The sequence below is a fragment of the Ahaetulla prasina genome, chromosome 8 (genome assembly GCF_028640845.1).
Source record: "Ahaetulla prasina isolate Xishuangbanna chromosome 8, ASM2864084v1, whole genome shotgun sequence".
In the NCBI taxonomy this organism is placed as follows: domain Eukaryota; kingdom Metazoa; phylum Chordata; class Lepidosauria; order Squamata; family Colubridae; genus Ahaetulla; species Ahaetulla prasina.
Window position 1 is genome coordinate 71,772,754 of NC_080546.1, and position 21,564 is coordinate 71,794,317.

The 21,564-nt window shown below is 34.7% G+C and overlaps 1 protein-coding gene across 1 annotated transcript in view; it reads right to left on the minus strand.

Annotated features, from left to right (window-relative positions):
* Positions 1-9,102: 9,102 nt before the first annotated feature.
* Positions 9,103-21,564, minus strand: part of FSTL5 (follistatin like 5) — a 473,869-nt gene continuing 461,407 nt past the window's right edge. The window contains exon 16 of the mRNA XM_058193148.1: positions 9,103-11,596. Coding sequence (XP_058049131.1) covers positions 10,894-11,596 — 703 coding nt within the window. The 3' untranslated portion in view covers positions 9,103-10,893. The remainder of the gene's footprint in view (positions 11,597-21,564) is intronic.

Consider the following 21,564-nt stretch of genomic DNA (forward strand, 5'->3'; position numbering starts at 1 on the left):
ATATATATAATATAATATTATATTATATTATATTATATTATATTATATTATATTATATTATATTATATTATATTATATTATATTATATTATATTATATTATATTATATTATATTATATTATATTATTATATTATAATGTATATAATGTATATAATATATATAATATATAACATAATATATGTTTACACATACATTATGAAACCTGAAAGGTAAAACACATGTGCTATTGTTTCTATTTTTTATGTGCCATAGAGGTGAGGATGATGAACTATAGGTGGTTTGCAATATCCACCTGGAACAGTTAGGAACGACATTTCAGCAAACCCTGGTAAAGCCCAATGACTTGAATCGGTCAGGGGAGAGATGCTTCTGTAATTAATTTTTTTTGTAACTACAAAAACTGCATAATCAATTTAAATTACATTATAGCTAAGTTTCAGATAAGTCTCTGGGAATTGGGTGGTGTACAAATTGAATAATACATACATAAAAATTAAAAGTATCACTGATAACTGAATAGAGAAGTCCAGTGAAGTGATCAGTATGTTTAAAATGGTAATTAAATATCTCTAACCAAACTCTTGTTTTTACTCAGGTCAGTTGTTTCTAGCCTAAGTAGTTTGTCTGAGATATATTTGTGAGCACAAACTAAGGAATTTTAACTGAACAGATTCTAGAGAACATAAATTAGAAGGATTTTTAAATAATCAATTGAGACTACATGTAAATGATTTTTCATCTTTTGCAATTGTCCAGAAACATTTTATCCATCAGAAACTGATCTTTTATAACATCTACTTTTCCTTTTATTTTATTTCTTTCTTTCTGTTGCAAGGGTGTTATTTTCTTTTAAATAATGTTGTCTGCTATTACGCCTGTGAGTAATTTAAATATTGAAGGTACATATGCTATCAGTCAATGGTTTCCTAGTGTTATTCCTTTCACTGGATCTTTTTAAATAAGATCTATTTGACTAGTTAATAACCAGTCAGTGATGTTTCTTTCAATATACTTCACACAATAATTCATGAAGCTGTTTGGTTATCATTAAATGTAAGCTAGTCAGATATGTGAGCCCAAAGCCATGCAATTAATCATTTCATTCAACTTTTTAGCCTTTTCAGCTGTTATTATTAGGTGTTCCATTTGATTTTTATTAAATTCATCTTTCCCAGTCTTTAATTATTTTTATCCATTCAGCATCTTTATTTTAGTTTTTTTGAGTTTCCATAGATCTTTCCGAAACTACATCGTTTCCTTTTTATTTTGTTTTCCATTTTCAGAATTTCTATTGCCATTTATTCTTTGGTAGAATTATCTTTGCTCTGATTGAAATAGTTGATTTTGTTAAATTATATGATTTGTGCCTCATACCATTCAATTTTCCCAGTTATTGCTGTTATTTGTTGCTTTATGATTTCTAAATAGTCTTCAAATTTTCTGTGGCTAAGACAATAATGTCTTAATGGTTTCATTCTTCTGTTTTGCCTCTCTTGTGTTCTTTAAATTACTCACATCTGATCTTAATTTCTTTATCTTGACCTGCAATCTGATCTTCCACTTTGGGATAGAAGATGATTTTGCTTTTGGTTTTCTAATTTTACCCAGTTCTTGTATAACCACCACTGCAGTACTGTAGGCAAGCTAATTGGTCTGTTTGATAGATGTTATCAAATCCTTGCAAGCTCTGATTCAGATCCTTTATTATTGGTGCCAGAACATTTGGGGGGCCCTATTTTCAAAGCTGGCACTCAAGATCTTTCCGCACATAATTCTGCACATGCCATTATCTTCTCTTCCTAACAAACAGGAAGCAGCAGGTGAAGCTAAGCAAGATCACATCAAATACCTGTACAATTAGCACAGGGCCCCCGCAAGGCTGTGTGCTCTCCCCACTTCTCTTCTCTCTGTATACCAATGACTGCATCTCCAATGATCCATCAGTTAAGCTACTGAAGTTTGCAGATGACACAACAGTGATTGGTCTCATTCGAGACAATGACGAATCCGCATATAGACGAGAGGTCAAACGACTAGCCTTGTGGTGCAACCAAAACAATCTGGAACTGAACACACTCAAAACCGTAGAAATGGTGGTAGACTTTAGGAAAAACCCTTCCATACTTCCACCTCTCACAATACTTGACAACACAGTATCAACAGTAGAAACTTTCAAATTTCTGGGTTCTATCATATCGCAAGATCTCAAATGGACAGCTAACATCAAAAACATCATTAAAAAAGGACAACAAAGAATGTTCTTTCTGCGCCAACTCAGTAAGCTCAAACTGCCCAAGGAGCTGCTGATCCAATTCTACAGAGGAATTATTGAGTCTGTCATTTGCACCTCTATAACTGTCTGGTTCGGTTCTGCAACCCAACAAGAAAAACACAGACTTCAGAGGATAATTAGAACTGCAGAAAAAATAATTGCTACCAACTTGCCTTCCATTGAGGACCTGTATACTGCACGAATCAAGAAGAGGGCCGTGAAAATATTTGCAGATCCCTCGCATCCTGGACATAAACTGTTTCAACTCCTACCCTCAAAACGACGCTATAGAGCACTGCACACCAGAACAACTAGACACAAGAACAGTTTTTCCCAAGGCCATCACTCTGCTAAACAAATAATTCCCTCAACACTGTCAGACTATTTACTGAATCTGCACTACTATTAATCGTTTCATAGTTCCCATCGCCAATCTCTTTCCACTTATGACTGTATGACTATAACTTGTTGCTGGCAATCCTTATGATTTATATTGATATATTGATCATCAATTGTGTTGTAAATGTTGTACCTTGATGAACGTATCTTTTCTTTTATGTACACTGAGAGCATATGCACCAAGACAAATTCCTTGTGTGTCCAATCACACTTGGCCAATAAAAAAATTCTATTCTATTCTATTCTATTCTATTCTATTCTATTCTATTCTATTCTATTCTATTCTATTTACATTTTTCTTCTTTCTAAATTGGCAGTGGGGAGTGGAGAGTTCATAGGTACGCTGGCTTTAGTGCTGGCCTCTTTTGGTTCTGTTCTTATTACTTCTTCAAAGTTATCATGCATGTAGTTCAATGGTGGGTTTCAAATTTTTTTATTACCGGTTCTGTAGGTGTGGCTTGGTGGGCATGGCATGGCTTGGTGGGAGTCATTTGGTGAGTGTGGCAGGGGAAGGATATTGTAAAATCTCCATTCCGACCCCACTCCAGGGGAAGGTTACTGCAAAATCTCCATTTTCTCTCGATCAGCTGGGACTTGGGAGGCAGAGAATAGATGGGGGTGGAGCCAAGCTGAATTTTTACTACCGGTTCTCCGATCTACTCAAAATTTCCACTACCGGTTCTCCAGAACTGGTCAGAACCTGCTAAAATCCCCCTCTGATGTAGTTCATATTAATTTTGATTCCTTTATATTTGCAACTATTGTTATCTGAGTTTCTTCTACTACCTTACTATTGTTTTGTTTTGTTCTATTTCACATTTTTTTCTGAATCTTCCAGTTCTGCGTACCTGAATATTTTCTTTCTAGTAATGAATATACAGTATTTTCATCTACTAATCATTATTCAATTATATTTGAGTTAGGATAAACTCTTTTCCAATATTCAAACATTTATTTCAAATAGTCCTGCTTTATTGGTTCCAATTTAAAAGAGCAGTTCATAAAGGTATGATTTTTCAAACACTTTCGTCTTCTCTATGGCAGGGGTAAAATCTAAAAAAATTCCCTACTGGTTCTGTGGGCGTGGCTTAATTGGTGGGTGTGGCTTGGTGGTCAAGTGACTGAATGGGCATGGTCAATAATAATAAATAATAAAAATAATAAAGTATACAAAACTTGGGATGCACCAGTCTACCTTCTTTAAAAATAGAGGCCCTGGTCTAGCAATTGCGTTTTACTGAGAGGCACTGGTCTACCAAGTGCCTTTTTTTGACAGGCACCGGTCTACCTTCTTTAAAAATAGAGGCACCGGTCTAATAGCTGCCTACAGCACTGGTCAGCTGTAGTGCGGCCCTTTGAAGTGCCACGGCCGAGTATCACTACCGAGCGCTTCAGGGACAGAGAAGAGGAACAGCGAGGCGTGGGCAGGGAGGGGGAAGTGGGGGAGGCAGGGATTTTTGCTACTGGTTCTCCGAACTACCTGCTCCCATCGCTACCGGGAGCATTTCACCCCTGCTCTATGGTTTTATTTTCCCAACAACAGTTGCAAATCCAAAATAAGCAAAACTGATATGAACTAAACACATGATAACTTAGAAGAAGTAATAAGAACAGAATCTGGACTGGACTAGATTTTTTAAAATTTTAAATGTCTAAATTTTAGATTTGGTTTTAAATTGGGTTTTATTGTTTATATGTCTATTTTAAATTTTGGCCTATATAATAAGTTTTTTAGATGAATGTTTTACTTTGTATATTTATGTGTTTTTATATGGCTGTACACCGCCCTGAGTCCCTAGGGAGATAGGGCGGTATAAAAGTATGAATAAATAAATAAAAATAAATAAATAAATCAATCAATACAGGCCAGCACAGAAGTAACCTATGAACTTTCCCTCCCTCTCCCAACTCACCAACAAGAAGAACTTAAAGAGAAGATAATGGCATATGTAGATTGAAGGATAAACTTAATCTGATGTGGCTGATCTTTCTGGTAGAATACACTACTTCCAGTATACCTTTTAGCCTTATCAGATCATCACAAGCATTCCTTCATGATAGTGGGTATCCATGGAGGTATATTATTATTATTATTATTATTATTATTATTATTATTATTATTATTATTATTATTATTATTATTATTATTATTATTATTATTATTTCCTTAAACATGAAACTCAGTCAACTAAACATTCAAAAAGGTATCACAAATACCTTTGACTGGTGCTAATGGTAGATATGGGTTGCTACCAGAGTCCTAGATATCAACCAAGTACCTTCTTAAGATGTATAATGTTCTAAGTAGCGCAGTTTTTTGCAGCTCTGATAGTGTTATTGCAGGAAGCTGCAATTTGTTGATGTATCTTATAAAAAACTTGGCTCGTGGTACCAAGTGCCCTGATGACAATGGGTATCACTGTTACATGTTTCATCCATAGCCATGTAGTTTTGATGGCCAGGTCACAATATTTCATGATTTTTTCCAGTTCTTTTTCTTCAACTCTGGCATCTTCTGGTACAACGATATCAATAAACTGTACGGTTCGGCCATCAACAGCCGTAATATCTGGCGTGTTATGTTCCAGATGATCATCTGTCTGTATTTGAAAGATGATGATGATGATGATGATGATTTACATAAAATGACAGTATAAAGTATACAGCAAACGAGATAACTATGCTGGATTTCATATCACAGATCACTAGTTGAACACTTCCCAAGTGCGCTATATCGGCAAATTATGCGAGCAGATCCCAGTAAGGTGGCCTTCTGCAGCTGACCAATGGTGATCTTGTCAGCACCAACTGCTTTTAAGTGTTTGCCTAGGTCTTTAGGCACAGCTCCCAGTATGCCGAGTATCACTGGAACCACCTGCACTGGTTTATGCCAGAGTCTCTGCAATTCGATTCTCAAATCTTGATATCTGGTGACTTTTTCAAGTTGTTTCTCATCAATTCTGCTGTCACCAGGTATAGCAATGTCCACTATCCACACTTTTTTCTTTTCCACAATCATGATATCCGGGGTATTGTGTTCCAAAACTTTATTAGTCTGTATTCGGAAATCCCACAGTAGTTTTGCATGCTCATTTTCAATCACTTTTTCAGGCTTATGATCTCACCAGTTCTTTGCTACAGGCAGATGGTAGTTGTGATACAAGTTCCAGTGGACCATCTGAGTGACTGTGTTGTGAAGTTGTTTGTAGTTGGTCTGAGCTATTGTCTTACAACAGCTCAGTATGTGATCAATGGTTTCATCCGCTTCTTTGCAGAGTCTGCATTTGGGATCATCAGCAGATTTTTCTATTCTGGCTTTGATTACATTTGTTCTAATGGCTTGTTCTTGGTCCGCAAGAATCAAACCCTATGTTTCTTTCTTCAATGTTCCGTTGGTCAGCCATAACCAGATATTATTATTATTATTATTATTATTATTATTATTATTATTATTATTATTATTATTATTATTATTATTATTATTATTATTATTATTATTATTTAACTGTCAGAAGAGTCTGATGACAGTGCTGGACTAAGATAACAATAATAGTATCCTTAAAGCCAATACTTGAAAGACAGGGGTGAGGTCCCATTACTTGTCCCAGCTTCTGCCAACCTAGCAGTTCGAAAGCATGTAAAAAATGCAGTAGAAAAAATAGGGACCACCTTTGGTGGGAAGGTAACAGCATTCCATGCGCCTTTGGCATTGAGTCATGCTGGCCACATGACCACGGAGATGTCTTTGGACAGCGCTGGCTCTTCAGCTTTGAAACAGAGATGAGCACCACCCCCTAGAGTCGGGAATGACTAGCAAGTATGTGTGAAGGGAACCTTTACCTTTTAAGTTTCAATAGTGTGGAGTATAATTACTCTGGACATTTTGATCCTTGGTTCTTCTGCTCAAAAGCAGTATATGCAGTTTTTGCGCAGTTAACTTATGTTTTCGATCAAAAATTTCATCCCAAATATTATTACTAATTAGTAGAATTATGGAATTGAACATGTCAGGCCAAATACTTGCTCCTTGAAAAAACACAGGGCAAAGCATTAACTGTTAAACAGCTTTTTCAAGTTTTAGTTATCTGAATTTTTTTCTTCTGGACTTTTAATTAGATCTAAATGTGCACTTTGAAACAGTAGTGAAAATGAGGGGTCCTTTGTGCTCTCTAAGCTTGCTTGTTTTTTGTTTTTTTTTAAATTTGAATTTATATCCCGCCCTTCTCCGAAGACTCAGGGCGGCTTACAATGTGTTAAGCAATAGTCTTCATCCATTTGTATATTATATACAAAGTCAACTTAATTGCCCCCAACAATCTGGGTCCTCATTTTACTTACCTTATAAAGGATGGAAGGCTGAGTCTGGTGGGCCTGGTGGGACTTGAACTTGCAGTAATTGCAAGCAGCTGTGTTAATAACAGACAGACTTAGTCCATTGAGCCACCAGAAGCCCCTCTTTTCTTGCAGACGTTTCATTATCCTAACTAGGTAACATCATCAGTGCTAGTAAGAATTCCTAACTCCTTACGTTACCTAGTTAGGGTAACTGAATGTCTGCAGGAAAACAGGCAAGCTTTGAGAGAACCAACCCTGAGCTACAAATATTCTCCTTTATTAATAGCAATACCAATAGAACTTAAACTTAGATACCGTTTCACAGTGCTTTACAGCCCTCTCTAAGTGGTTTACCGAGTCAGCATATTGACCCCAACAATCTGGGTCCTCATTTTATTGGCCTTGGAAGGATGGAAGGCTGAGTCAACCTTGAGCCTGGTGAGATTTGAACTGCCAAATTGCAGGCAGTCGGCAGTCAGCAGAAGTATTGCACTCTAGCCACTGCGCCACCGTGGCTCATGTATACTTTCTTTTTCAAAAATATTACAAAACTTATTGCAAGTATCTGAATTTTTTCCTGTCCCATTATGTTTTAATTGTCCATTTCTTTAGGCATCTTATATCTCTTGTACTACTGGCTCCATCAGTACTTTGAAAAATATGGGAAGATTATTTCTACAAGAACACTTCCAATTGAGCTAAACTTGACAGACCTGGCAATTTTTTTCTCTCTAATACAGCGGTTCTCAACCTGTGGGTTGCGACCCCGTTGTGGGTCGAATGACAATTTGCCAGGGTCACCTAAGACCATCGGAAATATGGGAAGTATACTTGCGAGTCGAAGAATCACGCTCCAATGGTTGACTTCACAAGCCAGCTGCAGGCTCTTCAAATTGTTAGCCGAATTCGGCTTCAGGCGCGATGAATTAAAAAAGAGAGAAATCTTTGCTCTGATGTCTCCCTCTCAAGCCACTGCAAGCACTCCCAATCACTAGCCTAATCTGGCTTTAGGCGCGATAAACTTAATAGGGGAGTAGTCTCCGCTTTAATGCCGCCGTCCTCAAGGCGATCGCAAGCAGTTCAGATCGCTAGCCAAAAGGGCTTCAGGTGCGATAAATTCAAAACGAAAATAATTTTAAGGTTGGGGTCGCCACATCATGGGGAATTGTATTAAAGGGTCGCCACATCGTGGGGAATTGTATTAAAGGGGTCGCAGCACTATAAAGGTTGAGAACCACTGCTTTAATAGATGCCTGAAGTGAATTGAAATTATTTTAGTACATTTAGAATCAGCATGTGAAAAGCTGCAGTACTAACATAACAGCCTGGTGAGATTTAAACTGCCAAATTGCAGGCAGCCGGCACTACTGCACTCAGCAAAAGTAGCTGGTAATACTGCACTCTAACCACTGCATTATGTGCGGCTCATAATGAAAAAGTCCTACAATAAAGTAGAATTTACTTTATTAAATTTATTGGCTACCCATCTCCCTTTCCAAAACAACTCTGTAGTGTTACATATTTGAAGACTTTATAATTGGAGCAACTCTGATGCATAGCAGTGTAAAAGAATTTCAATAATGCTACTTCTAGGACTGTATTAAAGTTTTTCTTTAATTCATTGTGAGATAATAAATAGTGTTCACTTGGATATGTTTCTCTTTTTTTCATCATATTTATGTCTGGATAATTACAAAGCTGCTAAGTATACTAAAGACTATTTTTCAACTAGCAGTGGATTTACATACTAATACTTAATAGTATATATGTGAGCCATTTACCCTTCAAAATATCATTGACATCTTTGTTAAGCTTTTGCTAGAATTAATAATTCAGTGTGCAACCTGAAATAAATTCCTAATCCAATATAAAGAGGTGTTTGCTACATTATTTTTGCTACATATCCCCAATGTCATTGGGGGAAAAAAGGATAACATTCTTGACTGCTTTTCTATCTTCCTCCTCCATATAAGAAGTTTTTATTAAAAAAAAACTTATGTTGGGAACAATCTAACATTCTCTTTGTTGATAGATCAACTGAAACAAGAAGTTTTAAAATGTAAGAGGTTTATTTTCCTTTCATCAAGCATTTTCTACATACAGAACACTCACATATGTAGGATAGATCAGAAAAATGTAGAAGATATGAACTAGTGTAAATCATAGAGTAACAGGCTGTTCACAGAGTCTTTTATTTTGTCGTAATTACCATTATTATTACAATAGGGGAAAATTGCTACAAAGATTCAGAAGTCAGAAATTCAAAGTCATTTCTGTTGTTCAGTTAAGTCTATCTGCCAGTTTCCTTAATCTAAAGAGAAGTCTACTGTTTCATAGCCCAGGATATTAATGACACACAAGAAAATAGAAATGTCTAATGTCTAATTAGCTTTACCTATTGGAGTAAAATATTTGACTGCATTGAATAAAGTATCAGTTTAATTGTTTCAGGTACAAAAACCGAGTTTTGAAAATGATAATAATAGTCAATCCCATCTATGTACTTCTTGAAAATCCGAAGAAGAAAAAAATACTAATGAGCAAGATTATTTTCTCCTTTTGTAGTGGTTACAATAATTTAGAACCTGAATTGTTTCTATGTAGACATATAAACAACATCCCTAACTAGTGGTAGTTTATAAACTAAAATAACCCAAATACCTTGAAATAGAAAGCTAATGGCAGTAATAAGTTAAAAAATTACTTTTATCAACAGTATTGAAAAAAGGCATATTTGATAGACATTGTACATGTAACAGTGATACTATCTAAAAAGATGATGCAAATTGTTTTTTTTTAATTGTGAATTTTATTTATTTCGGTGTACTGTACTTTCAGAAAGAAACTTGAAACACATAATCTTGTACACAACTAGGAGTAAGAAAAATTGAACTCAGTATGATTTAATTTTCAGTAGACATAGTACCATTATTCTCCATTTTTAAAGACTGGAATTCTTTTCTTACTTAGGAATTAGTTATCTTGAATTCAGTGGAACTTACTTCTGAATAGACATATATAGGATTACTGTGTAAAGTGTATTATTAAGCAGATTGTTTTAAAATTAAGACATTATTTTTTTTGCCAATTTAAATAACCCTCAGTATTTATTATAAAATAAACATGTTCTCCTAAGCAGCTAGATATTATGTTTCTGTTCAATAAAACTAAACTATACCAAGTTGATGTAACTGTTTTGTAGTGGAAAAGTAAGAATTATAATATGAAGTTAACAAAACTTTAACCTGAAATTGTAATAAAAATAACCGTATCTTCAAGCTGTAGTAATAAAAATGATAGCACAAAATGTTGCAAATATACTTTTTCCTTTGAGTTAAAACCATGCCTTAAAATCTGTGGAAATGAAAAATTTTGAGATATTAAAAACTTTTCACAAGATAAAGAGAACTTATAACCACAAGAATACAATTACATGTTTTGTAGGCTTCACTTTCCTTATGAGACATTTCTGTTCAAGGCACAAAAATATCAAATAGTGGTCAGGACAGGGCATAGTGTTTTAATGCAAAAACCTAACTATGCACATCGTGTGTAATATTAGAAATTCAATGAATCTGATGAAGTTTTGTTCTTGTTGCTGCTGTTGCTGTTGTTATAATGTGGCATCATTTTGTAATCTACCCTATGTATTTACCATAATATAATATTGTCACAAATTGGCCACTTTTCCCTATGGAGATTACCAACAGTACATATTTCTCAGTTTCAGCATCTTTTATTTCACCAAAATTCCATTTTAATCAACCACACAACATGTACAGAAGGGTCTAACATCTTTAATATAAAATAATGACAATTTGAAGAATGAAGATAAGTGCAATGTACTGTAAAACTATATCCACTTGGGTGTTATCTAATATGGTTGTTTACGCTTCTCCAACCCAAATTACTGTGTTTCCTCTCTCAACTTCAGTGATTTCACAATTAAGCTTATTTAATCGTCCATCTAGAATAAACAAGGATTCCTTGGAAGGTGTCATCAGGTACTGACCAAAGAGCCCACTGCCCTCAATTAATCGGTTCTTGTTGTTCCAAGGCCATTCATCTGGTTTAAGAGGTTCCTTAAGATTCTTCACCATCTTCACCTTCCCAGAAGACAGTTCTACAAAAAGAACATCAGTCTGTGTACTAGAGCTACCAAAGACATTATATTGATGGGCTTCAGTAAATGATGGCTGGAAAGCCACATCAGATATGTGCAAGTTTGTGTGAATGTCAAAGGCATCTTGTATTTCTCCTCTTAGTGTAATTGTCTGGACCCTCATGAGACCTTTCACATCATCAATGCTGACTACGTAGTGACCATCTGGAGAAATATATGGAGATCCTGTTACATCACCATTATATCCAATAACTGAGTCAGTAACACTATCTACTATTATTTGTGGTAGAATAGCTCCAGTAGTGTCAGGTTTACAGTTGACAAAATAATATCCTCCAAGATGTGTATACGCCAGAGTCTTTGGAACACAGTTGTAATCCTTTAAACTAATTGTCTTGATGTATGACATTGTTTCAAGATCAATTTTCTGGAGTACAGGCTCATCCTTGTGAAGAATGAATCCAAATCTAGATGAAACAGAAAACATTTTTTTTAAAAAAAGTTACATCCTATAGCAATTTAAAGATTTGTACAGGAAGTATACATTCTTATGTGTCTATACATGGTTTAAAGATACATGATTTTTTTTTTGTTCAGACCATATAGCAGATGAATGGTATTTGGATATATGAAATCAAAATGTTTAGGAAAAAAATCTCCTGCCTGCAATATTTTATACCTGTAATGATCAAATTACACTAGCAAGTTATGTTTCAGGATTGTAGACTTTAAGAAATACACATAAAGCCAGTTGGGTGTAGTGGTTAAGGTTCTTGAAACCATTCTATGCCTCCTTTAAACATAAAGTTGGTTGACTTTAGACCACTAACTCTCTCTTACCCCACCTGACCTTACCACCATTGTGATGATGAAAAAGTCTGGAGTATTAGGTATATCCATGCACTGAAAGGAATGGGTGGATTTTAGATAGACAGACAGATGATAGATAAAAAATAATGGCACCTAAATATTACCAATTAATAAAACAAATTATAGCTTTTCTGCAATTAAAGTTTAATTCAAGGAGAATAAAATATATTTTTGAAAGTGTACTTTCAATTCAATTCAGGAATATGTGTACCATATAAATAGAGTGAAATGGTACAGTGTTTTAAGGCATATATTTCCAATGAGATTCGGTTTATTTTAAAGAAAACAACTTGCATAAGTTATGAGAAACGAACAGCCTCAATGACTAATTTCCCACTTTTCTCACGAACAAGAAATGATAGTAATTCTTATTTATATATTTATTCAATTCTCATTTAAATTCAGAGAAGTTAAATTCCATAAATATTTAAGATTATGTCTTCCAACTGTTAATACATCATGCCTTATGTTACAAAAGCATTTTTATACTTAAAAACTATTGATCCTGGAAATTAGATTAATGGGTATAAAGTATAATATAATATAGCACAGTATAGCAAGCCTGCTGTTAGTAAGAGAATCCTACCCTCCACTGTATAATATACCTGACAGTTAATACAAAATCTTTGTCAGACCAATTCTTGAATATAGCTTGTCTGCTGGAATCCACACTGTATATCGGACATTAATACAATTGAACAGGTCCAGAAGTATTTCACAAGAAGAGTACTCCACTCCTCTGCTCACAATAGAATCCCTTATGCCACCAGGATTGAAATTTTGGGTTTGGACAACCTTGAACTATGCCGCCTATGGTCTGACCTAAGCATAGTACAGAAAATTGTCTGCTACTACATCCTACCTGTCAACGACTACTTCAGTTTCAACCTCAAAAATACATGGGCAAACAATAGATACAAACTCAAGGTAAACCACTCCAAACTCGATTGCAGAAAATACGACTTCAGCAACAGAGTGGTCAATGCCTGGAATGCTCTAACTGACTCCATTGTTACATCCTCAAACCCCCACAGCTTCAATCTTAAATTGTCTACTGTAGACCTTACCCCATTCTTAGAGGTCCGTAAAGGAGGTGTGCATAAGTGCACCAGGGTGCCAACTGTCCCTGTCCTACTGTCCCCATTAGTCATTTCCTATGTTCATGTCCATGTTTAGACTTATACTTGTTATCTTGTACATGTTTGACAAACTAAATAAATAAAATTAAATTAAAATAATTGGGCATAAAGCATTATAAGCATCCATGTAAGAGTTAAAGAGAATGACAAATGAGAAGTGTATGGATGTAGCTGAAATACATAATCAAACAATCAAAGTGACAAAATTAGCAAATTATACTTGTACCCCTCTAATATAGAGAAGATAAACTGGACATCAAAGAGGAAGCCATTCAGAATTTAACACTGTTTCAAAGAATAGTTGATAATCATAGCTGCAACAAGAATTAAGCTGAATTGGAAAAGTTGCCAGTTCATGAAGTGTGAGTTTAAGAACATCTGAGCAAGATACTGATAATCACCCCATGAACCAGAACCAGAATATTCTCGGATGGCTCTAAGTCTCTAAAAGAACAGATTTTTGTACATTTGAAGCCAGAGATGAAATTTGAAAATTCCTCTTAGAGAGAAAAAAAAGAAGATCACGTTTCCTAAAATTGCTCATAACTAAACAAGGACAAGTTATAAATACATTTTAAAAATTGATTGGATAGCTTGGAATTCAAAAGAGTTTCCTTTTGTTCTAAGAGTCCAGTCCACTGATATTTAAGGTTTTGATTTATGTCTTGGTCTTTTTATCTTTTTCTTGTTTTGCTTTTGTGTTTGAGTGATCTCAATACAAGTAATAAAACAACTAATAATTTAAAACAAATGATTATACATTTATCATTATTTTCTTTAGATACAACACAATTTTATTTTCATTGCCTTTTTTTATAACTGTACACATGTTTATTTATTTAATTTATTTATTTATTTAAATTTTAAATAAATAAATAAATTAAAGTTTAATCCTAGCCCTATGGTCGAAGGGCTAAAATTTCTTTCTATTCGTTCTTTGTACATTTAGTAAACCCGATGAATAGTATCAATATCTCATAACACAAAATAAAGACATGATGAAACTTGGATGTTACACTAGAAAAGACTGTAAGCCCACATAGGGCTAGATATATTTTGAATGTTTGATTTTTATGTCATTTATTTGTATTTTTGCTCTATGGAATTCTGATAATGGAAATATACAGGGTATATTGTGTGTGTGTGTGTGTGTGTGTATGTGTGTGTGTGTATTTGTATGTAGGTCCTGGCATATTCGGGTCATTTCCCGTGTAAGGTTGAGGGTAGCTTGGCGACGTTTTGACGAGGTCTCACTCATCATCTTCAGGTTGGTGCTTTTGGCTTCGTGCTTCTGTGAGCAAAGCGTGATCGGAGCTGCCGTTTCTCTATAAATACTGGTGGGGAGGTGGGGGGTGTTGCTGTGAGTGGGCCAGTTGGCTGTGTGGTTGCATCTTGAGTGGTACATGGAGTGGGTGTTTGCCGATTGGTCGAGATGGGGAGTGTTGTTTTGAGTGGGTTGGCTGGCTGTGTGGTTGCATCTTGATTGGTAGATGGAGTGGGTGCCTGCAGATTGGTCAAGCCTGAAGATGATGAGTGAGACCTCGTCAAAATGATTAGACAAACTGGAATTATATAATTAAATACTACGGTATTTGGACTGTAATATTTTTGGAAATTTTCTGTTTTGCAATCGATCATATGTGATTAATACCTGTTTATTGCTTTATTCAAGAAGGTTTGAGTATATTAACACTGAGCGATCTCTTCTTCACATCCGACACATTTCAAGGCAATGATTATGTAACCCATTGAACACAAATAAACACAGTTAATTATCTATTTTGTGTTTTGTTATTTTCTTAGGAAAATATGCTTTAAAATATGGGTGTGAGACCAGTGATATTTGAATGACTACTAGAAGAATTTTATTATTAAGGATAAACTTGCAAAATTATTAATGCATGAACTGCAAAGAAATTTAGCATTTCCTCTTTGTCTTTCAATTTTAAGCCTTTAATGTGGTGCTTTTTTCTTTCATAGAAAATTGCTGAGAGTTAATGCATTATTAAAAATGTTATGAAACTGATTATTTTTTCAAAAATAGAATTCTGAGTATTAATAAATAAATAAGACAATAAAGATTTTTGGAACCACTCATATATACTTTCTAACCCAGTAATGTTTAAAGTAATGATGTACTATATTGGAAACCAGCAAAACATAACAGTAGTTTAACTTTTTCAGAAAATGACCTTTTAATATTTGAGCTAGGACATTTGTGAGCCAATGTTTTTATTGCTGTCTGGCATTTGAGAACCTTGTAAAATGTTATTGATTTGTACTGCTTCTTAGAAACTTATCTATAACCCATAGGTGAACATAACTTGAACTCTTCATGGATCATCTTAAACATTTTAGTCTATGATTGAATTGGCAAAGATTTCACAGTTCATTATAGTTAACAGTCTTCTATTGCAGCTACAGTAAGTGTTACTTAAATGATTATTTTTAAGAAGTCTGTGTATGACTGTTCATGCTTTGGCTGGATTTGTAATTGAAGGCTTTGCATTTTCAGAATCATTAATCTAGTACTTTTCATAGAAATTTAATTTTTAAAGATTGCACAAATGTTTTTAATACTTATAATTATGTCATGAAATTATCTATGATGCCTAATTCTGATTGATAATTCAGTCTCTAATAAAACAAGTGATATAGCAGAGTGTTTATACATTTTGCTGGTGATTTGTATATAGAAATAGCTATTCCTATATACAAATCACCAGCAATACTATATTTCATGCAACTATTTATCAGTGGCTATCCAAATTTATTACTCCATGACTAAAATTATGAGATTTCTAATTCTCATGTCTTTTCCATACAATCATGGCATTTCCAAAGCTTTTCATGGAATCACAAAAATATTTTTGACCATATTTTTTTCATGATCCAATAGTGAAATAAATATGTGGATTCAACAAAAAATATATTGTACTAAGGTAAAACAGGTGAAAATAGTATAGGCAATTAAATACATCCAAATGTACCAAAAATGGTAAATGGCATTGTTTCGGTTCACTTGTGCTTGTTGAACTGCAAAAGTAACACTATTTTAAAAAGTAATCTAAGTATATGGTGTTTCTCTAGAAGATAGATTACGAACTTGCACTTAACAGTATTTCATGTAATAGCAGACAATCAATATGTTGTGATCCTCATTCTTAGAAACAAAGTTTACAAAAATATTGAATTAACCCTGTTTCAGCTGGAAGTTTTCCTAGCAGAAACTAAAAAATAAGTCTAAACTTGATTCTGAGAAACAAACCGGATGAAAAAAAATGATTTATCTGCTTCAATCATGTCATTATCCTTTTGTTTTACTGATGTACACAAAGGGAAGGATCTATGTAAAGAGGAGTATCAGCAAAAGAAACTTTTGGGGATGCTGAGGAAAATATTCTATATAAAGTTCAGGATAAAATAGTAAAGAAAGAAATGGAAAGTAAATTGTTCAATTCTAGTGACAAGCTGGAACTGTAAAGCAAGGCTTCATTCCAACAAATCCTCAGGTTACAAATAGAATGGGCAGGCTGTCAGTCCTGGATGCCATCTTTTTCTTTGGATCTTCAGAGCTGCCACATTTAGTGCTGTGGGAAACTGGGAGGGGGGATTGCATAGAGTGGTGGAGATATGTAGCCATAATAACATTCCTTTCTCTGAGAGTCAAGGACATTCGGGCCTGCACCTGGAGTGGCATCACTGGGAGTCATATCTAGTTGGGACGGTGCATTGATTGGACCATGTGATGGACATGTGGGTGCAGGGGAAGGGACTTGGACTTTCTTTTGGGTGGGGAAAACCTGGAAGCTTTTAGATTCGGGTTTTCCCAGATGTGCCAATATGACATCTCTAATAAAATGGAACTTTGAGGAACTTTTAGCCTTCAAGTCTTCTTTTGTTGCAGGTATTACTTGGAACCCTGACACTTGAGGACTATCTGTATGTAAAACCTCTGGTTTCTAAAAGATTGTATTGTTCATTTGTACCTCAGATTTGCTTTTCATGCATTATCTATTTATTTAGCTAGAAATATTATTGCTTAATTCTAAATATCAATATTAATAAGGTCAATGTATCCATTTTTGTCATATTCAAATGCTTGGCATATGATGAGTTTGTCTCCTTCTCACAAGTGGTTGTAATTGTGGAAGAATAGATTGTGGAATGATACAATTGTTTTTGCATATAGCTATTTCAGATCATTAACACGTCAATGATGAAAGATAATTTATGTACCTGCTTTTAAATCACTGGATTGAATTAAGCATGCACTATTGCAGTATCTCAAAAGTTAAATGCTATTATTTTCCCCAAAATATATAGTTTAATTCAGGTAGTTGCTCATTCTCATGAAGACAATTATGACTTCTATCGCCATAACTAAAATTTACCATGTCAACAATGGATCCTACCCAGTGGTGGGATTCAAGTAATTTAACAACCGGTTCTCTGCCCTAATGATTTCTTCTAACAGCCAGTTCACCAAACTGCTCAGAAAGTTAACAACTAGTTCTCCTGAAGTGGTGCGAACTGGCTGAATCCCATCACTGATCCTACCACTCTAACTAAAACTGACCATAACTAAAATTAACCAACTTCATTCATTTTGGATGAACCTCGTTTATTTTGCTATGAGTTCCTTTTATGTGGGGTTCTCAGGGTCAACATTTTGTCTTTCCATTTTAAATATCTATATGAAGCCACTGTAGAAAGATGTCCATAGGTTCATAAAGCACTATTATCAATATCAATATTGAATGATATCCCCTCACACATCTTAAAAGAAAGGGAGGGAGAGAGGGAGGGAGGGATGTAAGAACTCTACTTAGTCTCAGGATCTGAGAAATCACACTCAAATTTTTTTACCTGGAAAAATGTTCATAATTTCTTATTTCTCTAGGGAATGTTGTCTCCAGACATATATAGGTAATTACTGGTCAAATTCTATGCTGCTGTTGTACTGTACTTTACTTATTTTCATTTTTACTAACTTATTGTTATTGTTATTAACATTGTTAAAATAGTAATTTTGGCAAAAACAAAAAAAACAAAAAACAAAACAAGGACTTGATGCTTTAGTTTCCTAGTTCATAGGTGGTTTTTTTTCAGTTGCATTCTCAAAAAAGACAAACTGATGACCAATGGAGCAGAATTATCATTTTAAATATATTTTAAAAACATTTTAAATTTCTGGTATTCAGAAAGGCAGACAGCAACCTTTTGGGAGCTTTAGCTATCTATTCTTGATTTTTATACCAATTGATTCTAAACTTCCTTTGGTTCATTTGGTCAGCTGAGTTACCTCTTCTATGCAATGGGTCATGCTTTAATTACTTTTATATTCCAGGAAAACTAACTTTAACCTATTGTAATTTTGTATGGGTCAATTCTTCTTTACCTTTACCCAGATTCTAATTATCTCAGCACATTATCTCAGCAACTCCTAAAAATGTTCTCAAGGTGATTAAGGTTTCCTTCTTATATTATTATAGAAGAGGCATTTACATGAGCATTTGTTGTAATGTACAGCTCTGTACATTACTATTACAGAAGGGTCTTTGGTGAAAATGGAGTTTTCCATACTATTACACTTGAGAGTACAATCCACTTCAGACACAGCTATACAGAAAAGGTAGATTCCAGCAACCATCACAGTTAAATCAAGCACCAAATTGCTCTCATTTCCCCCCCCTCACAAAATATTCTATAGTAACACACATTTTTAAAAGAGCAAAATTTTTAGAAGTGATTTGCCACTGTAGAATTTTAATTAAGAAATCAACTTTATTATTATACATGATCTCATCATTATGAAGTTTCCAATATATTTACATTTTAATATTTTAAATAATTTGGTTTACAACTCACTAGAAAATTAGACTGTAATGTTCTAATAACTGTTCTTCAAAGAGTTAGGCCCATAGAAATCCAAGGGCCACATACACAGAATTATGTTGTAAATGAACTCAGGTCTATTATGATGCCGAATGTGGTATTTCAAGAATTCCAGAAAGTTAAGAATTGGAATCTGTTATTTTCTTGTAAATGAATTAGCAATATGTTTGTTTCTTTGTGAAATCTTCTCTTGGAAATGACTTACTGCATCCCTCTTAATATTCCAAAAATCAAGACTTGGCTATTTTATTAAGGATGGGGCATCCCAGAGAACTAGGGAAATTTTGCAATGGTCCCCTTACTATGGTTAATATCATCCTGTTTTATTTTGTGCCCATTTTTATAGATTTTTTGTTTTTAAACTGCCCAGAGTCACTTTCATGTGAAATGAGCAAATATATAAATACGATAAATTATAAATAGAGGTAGCCTAAAATTTATTTTGAAAAATTATCCTCTACATCTGAAGTTCTAATGAAAATGATAAGAAAAATTATTAAAACAATTACTTAACTTAAACAAACAAGACTTAACTTTGAAAATATTAAAGGAATTACATTTTTAATTGTTTGTGAATTAATACATCCCCTATGACCAATAACAGTTTAGGCAAACAGAATGAGTTATTTCACAGAGAGACTAATTAATTTGATTAAAACTCTAGGCTGTCATACCAGTAAAACGATTGTTCGTTCTTCTAGATGTGAAAGTAGCTGCTGTGTGATGTTCAGAACACCTGCTCTAACTATTAAAGATCAGGAATGAATATTTTACAATTACTTAATTTAACACTGCTTTGAAACACTGTATAACGTAATTACAGACATTAATTTATTCCAATTATCTTACTTAAATTTGTGAACTGTGTTGATGTCTTCTAAAATATTTTTTGGGGTATTGTTTTCTCTCTTATTCTACATAGAAATGGAATTGTTTATAAAACAGGCTCTTTGGGCATAATTGAGGACCTCCTGTTGTTTTCACAGATATAGATTCAATTACTTTAATATAATGCTTGGACTAAAGTAGTGCAAAATTAGAGATTATTCAACACAAAGAGAAAATTCAGTAAACTCTATACCTGTTTTTTTTCCCCTCTGGTGCCTTTAAGCTCTTTCATTAATCCATACAGCATAGAATCCCTGTAATAAACTATATGCCCTCTCCACAAAGAGGATGAGGACCGGATACTTGGTTTGGCAGTAAGGGGGATTTTCTGGATTCCTGGGATACTTTTGCATGTTTGGGTTGAACTCAGGGTGCCTTGCAGTGGGCATAACCTGAGTGCAAAGACCATGTTGATTTGCCCAGTTGGGGTAAGTTGAAGAGTACTTATCCCAACTGGAGACTGTCATACATAACTGTGACTGATTGCTCTCCTCAGGTATGTATGATCCTCTTGTCTATCTGGATGGGAAGCAGGGGTTATTATGGTCTGACAAGTTGTAATAGGAGCTAGATACCATGCCAAACACAGAAATTTAATGATAAAAATATTTCAATATTTTGAGCAAAAAAATTGTCCTCTGCTTATTTGCCTAAGAAAGCCAAGTCTTTTGCAGTCCTCCTTCTGCAAACTTTCTGAATGAAAGTTTGCAATTCCCTCCTTCTTAGGCTGGGAGGGAATGGCTCAAAATCATTCAGCTAGCTTTCATGGTTAAAGGGATTAGGACTCCTGATTTTTAGCCTGATATTTAACCATTTTAACAAAAATTGGGTGTCATATATAAAGCACTATTATACCCAACAAACTAACTCATTTCAAAAACAAATGCTAAAAGTTAAGTATATCTGCCACAATATATTGTAAGAATCAGTGGTGGGTTGCCCCCGGTTTGGACCGGTTCTATAGAACCGATAGTAAAACTAGTGGGAGGCTCCACCCACTGACCCAAATGTCGTCAAAACTCTTCTACGTATGCGCAGAAGAGTGCGTGCACGCGAGCGGAGCGAGCACAATGCGAACCAGTAGTAAAGGTAAGTAGAACCCATCCCTGGTAGGAATGTAAGAAAACAATTTTGCAAGAAAAGAGCTGAATATCTAAAGGAAGCATTCATGCCATGGATCATAACAATCTCATATCAATATTGTTTTAGAAATGGAATTTTTTTTTTTTCAGAACTTTTATTTTCGAAAGTATTTTTTGGAACCTATGCTTTGGGATTGTCATGTAGCCCACAAGAGACTAAAAATACCTCTTGCATCAAAAGTGCCTTCTGGTGCGTGTGCGCCAGCCAGCTGGTCTTCGTATGCACCAGAGCGCCAGATACCTGAAGACCACCTGGCTGGCATGCATGTGTGCACTGGAAACCAGAACAGCAGCTGGCAACGGCCTGTGTGCCCACAGAGAGGGCTCTGCGTGCCACCTCTGGCACATGTGCCATCAGTTCGCCATCACGGTTCTAAAATGTCCCTTATTGTTTGATTGAACCAAACAGCAAAATCCAAATTCTTTCCTATTTATTTGCATTTCATACAGTCTGTTATTTCTCCATTCTTAATAAAATCATCCCATTTCCCAACATTT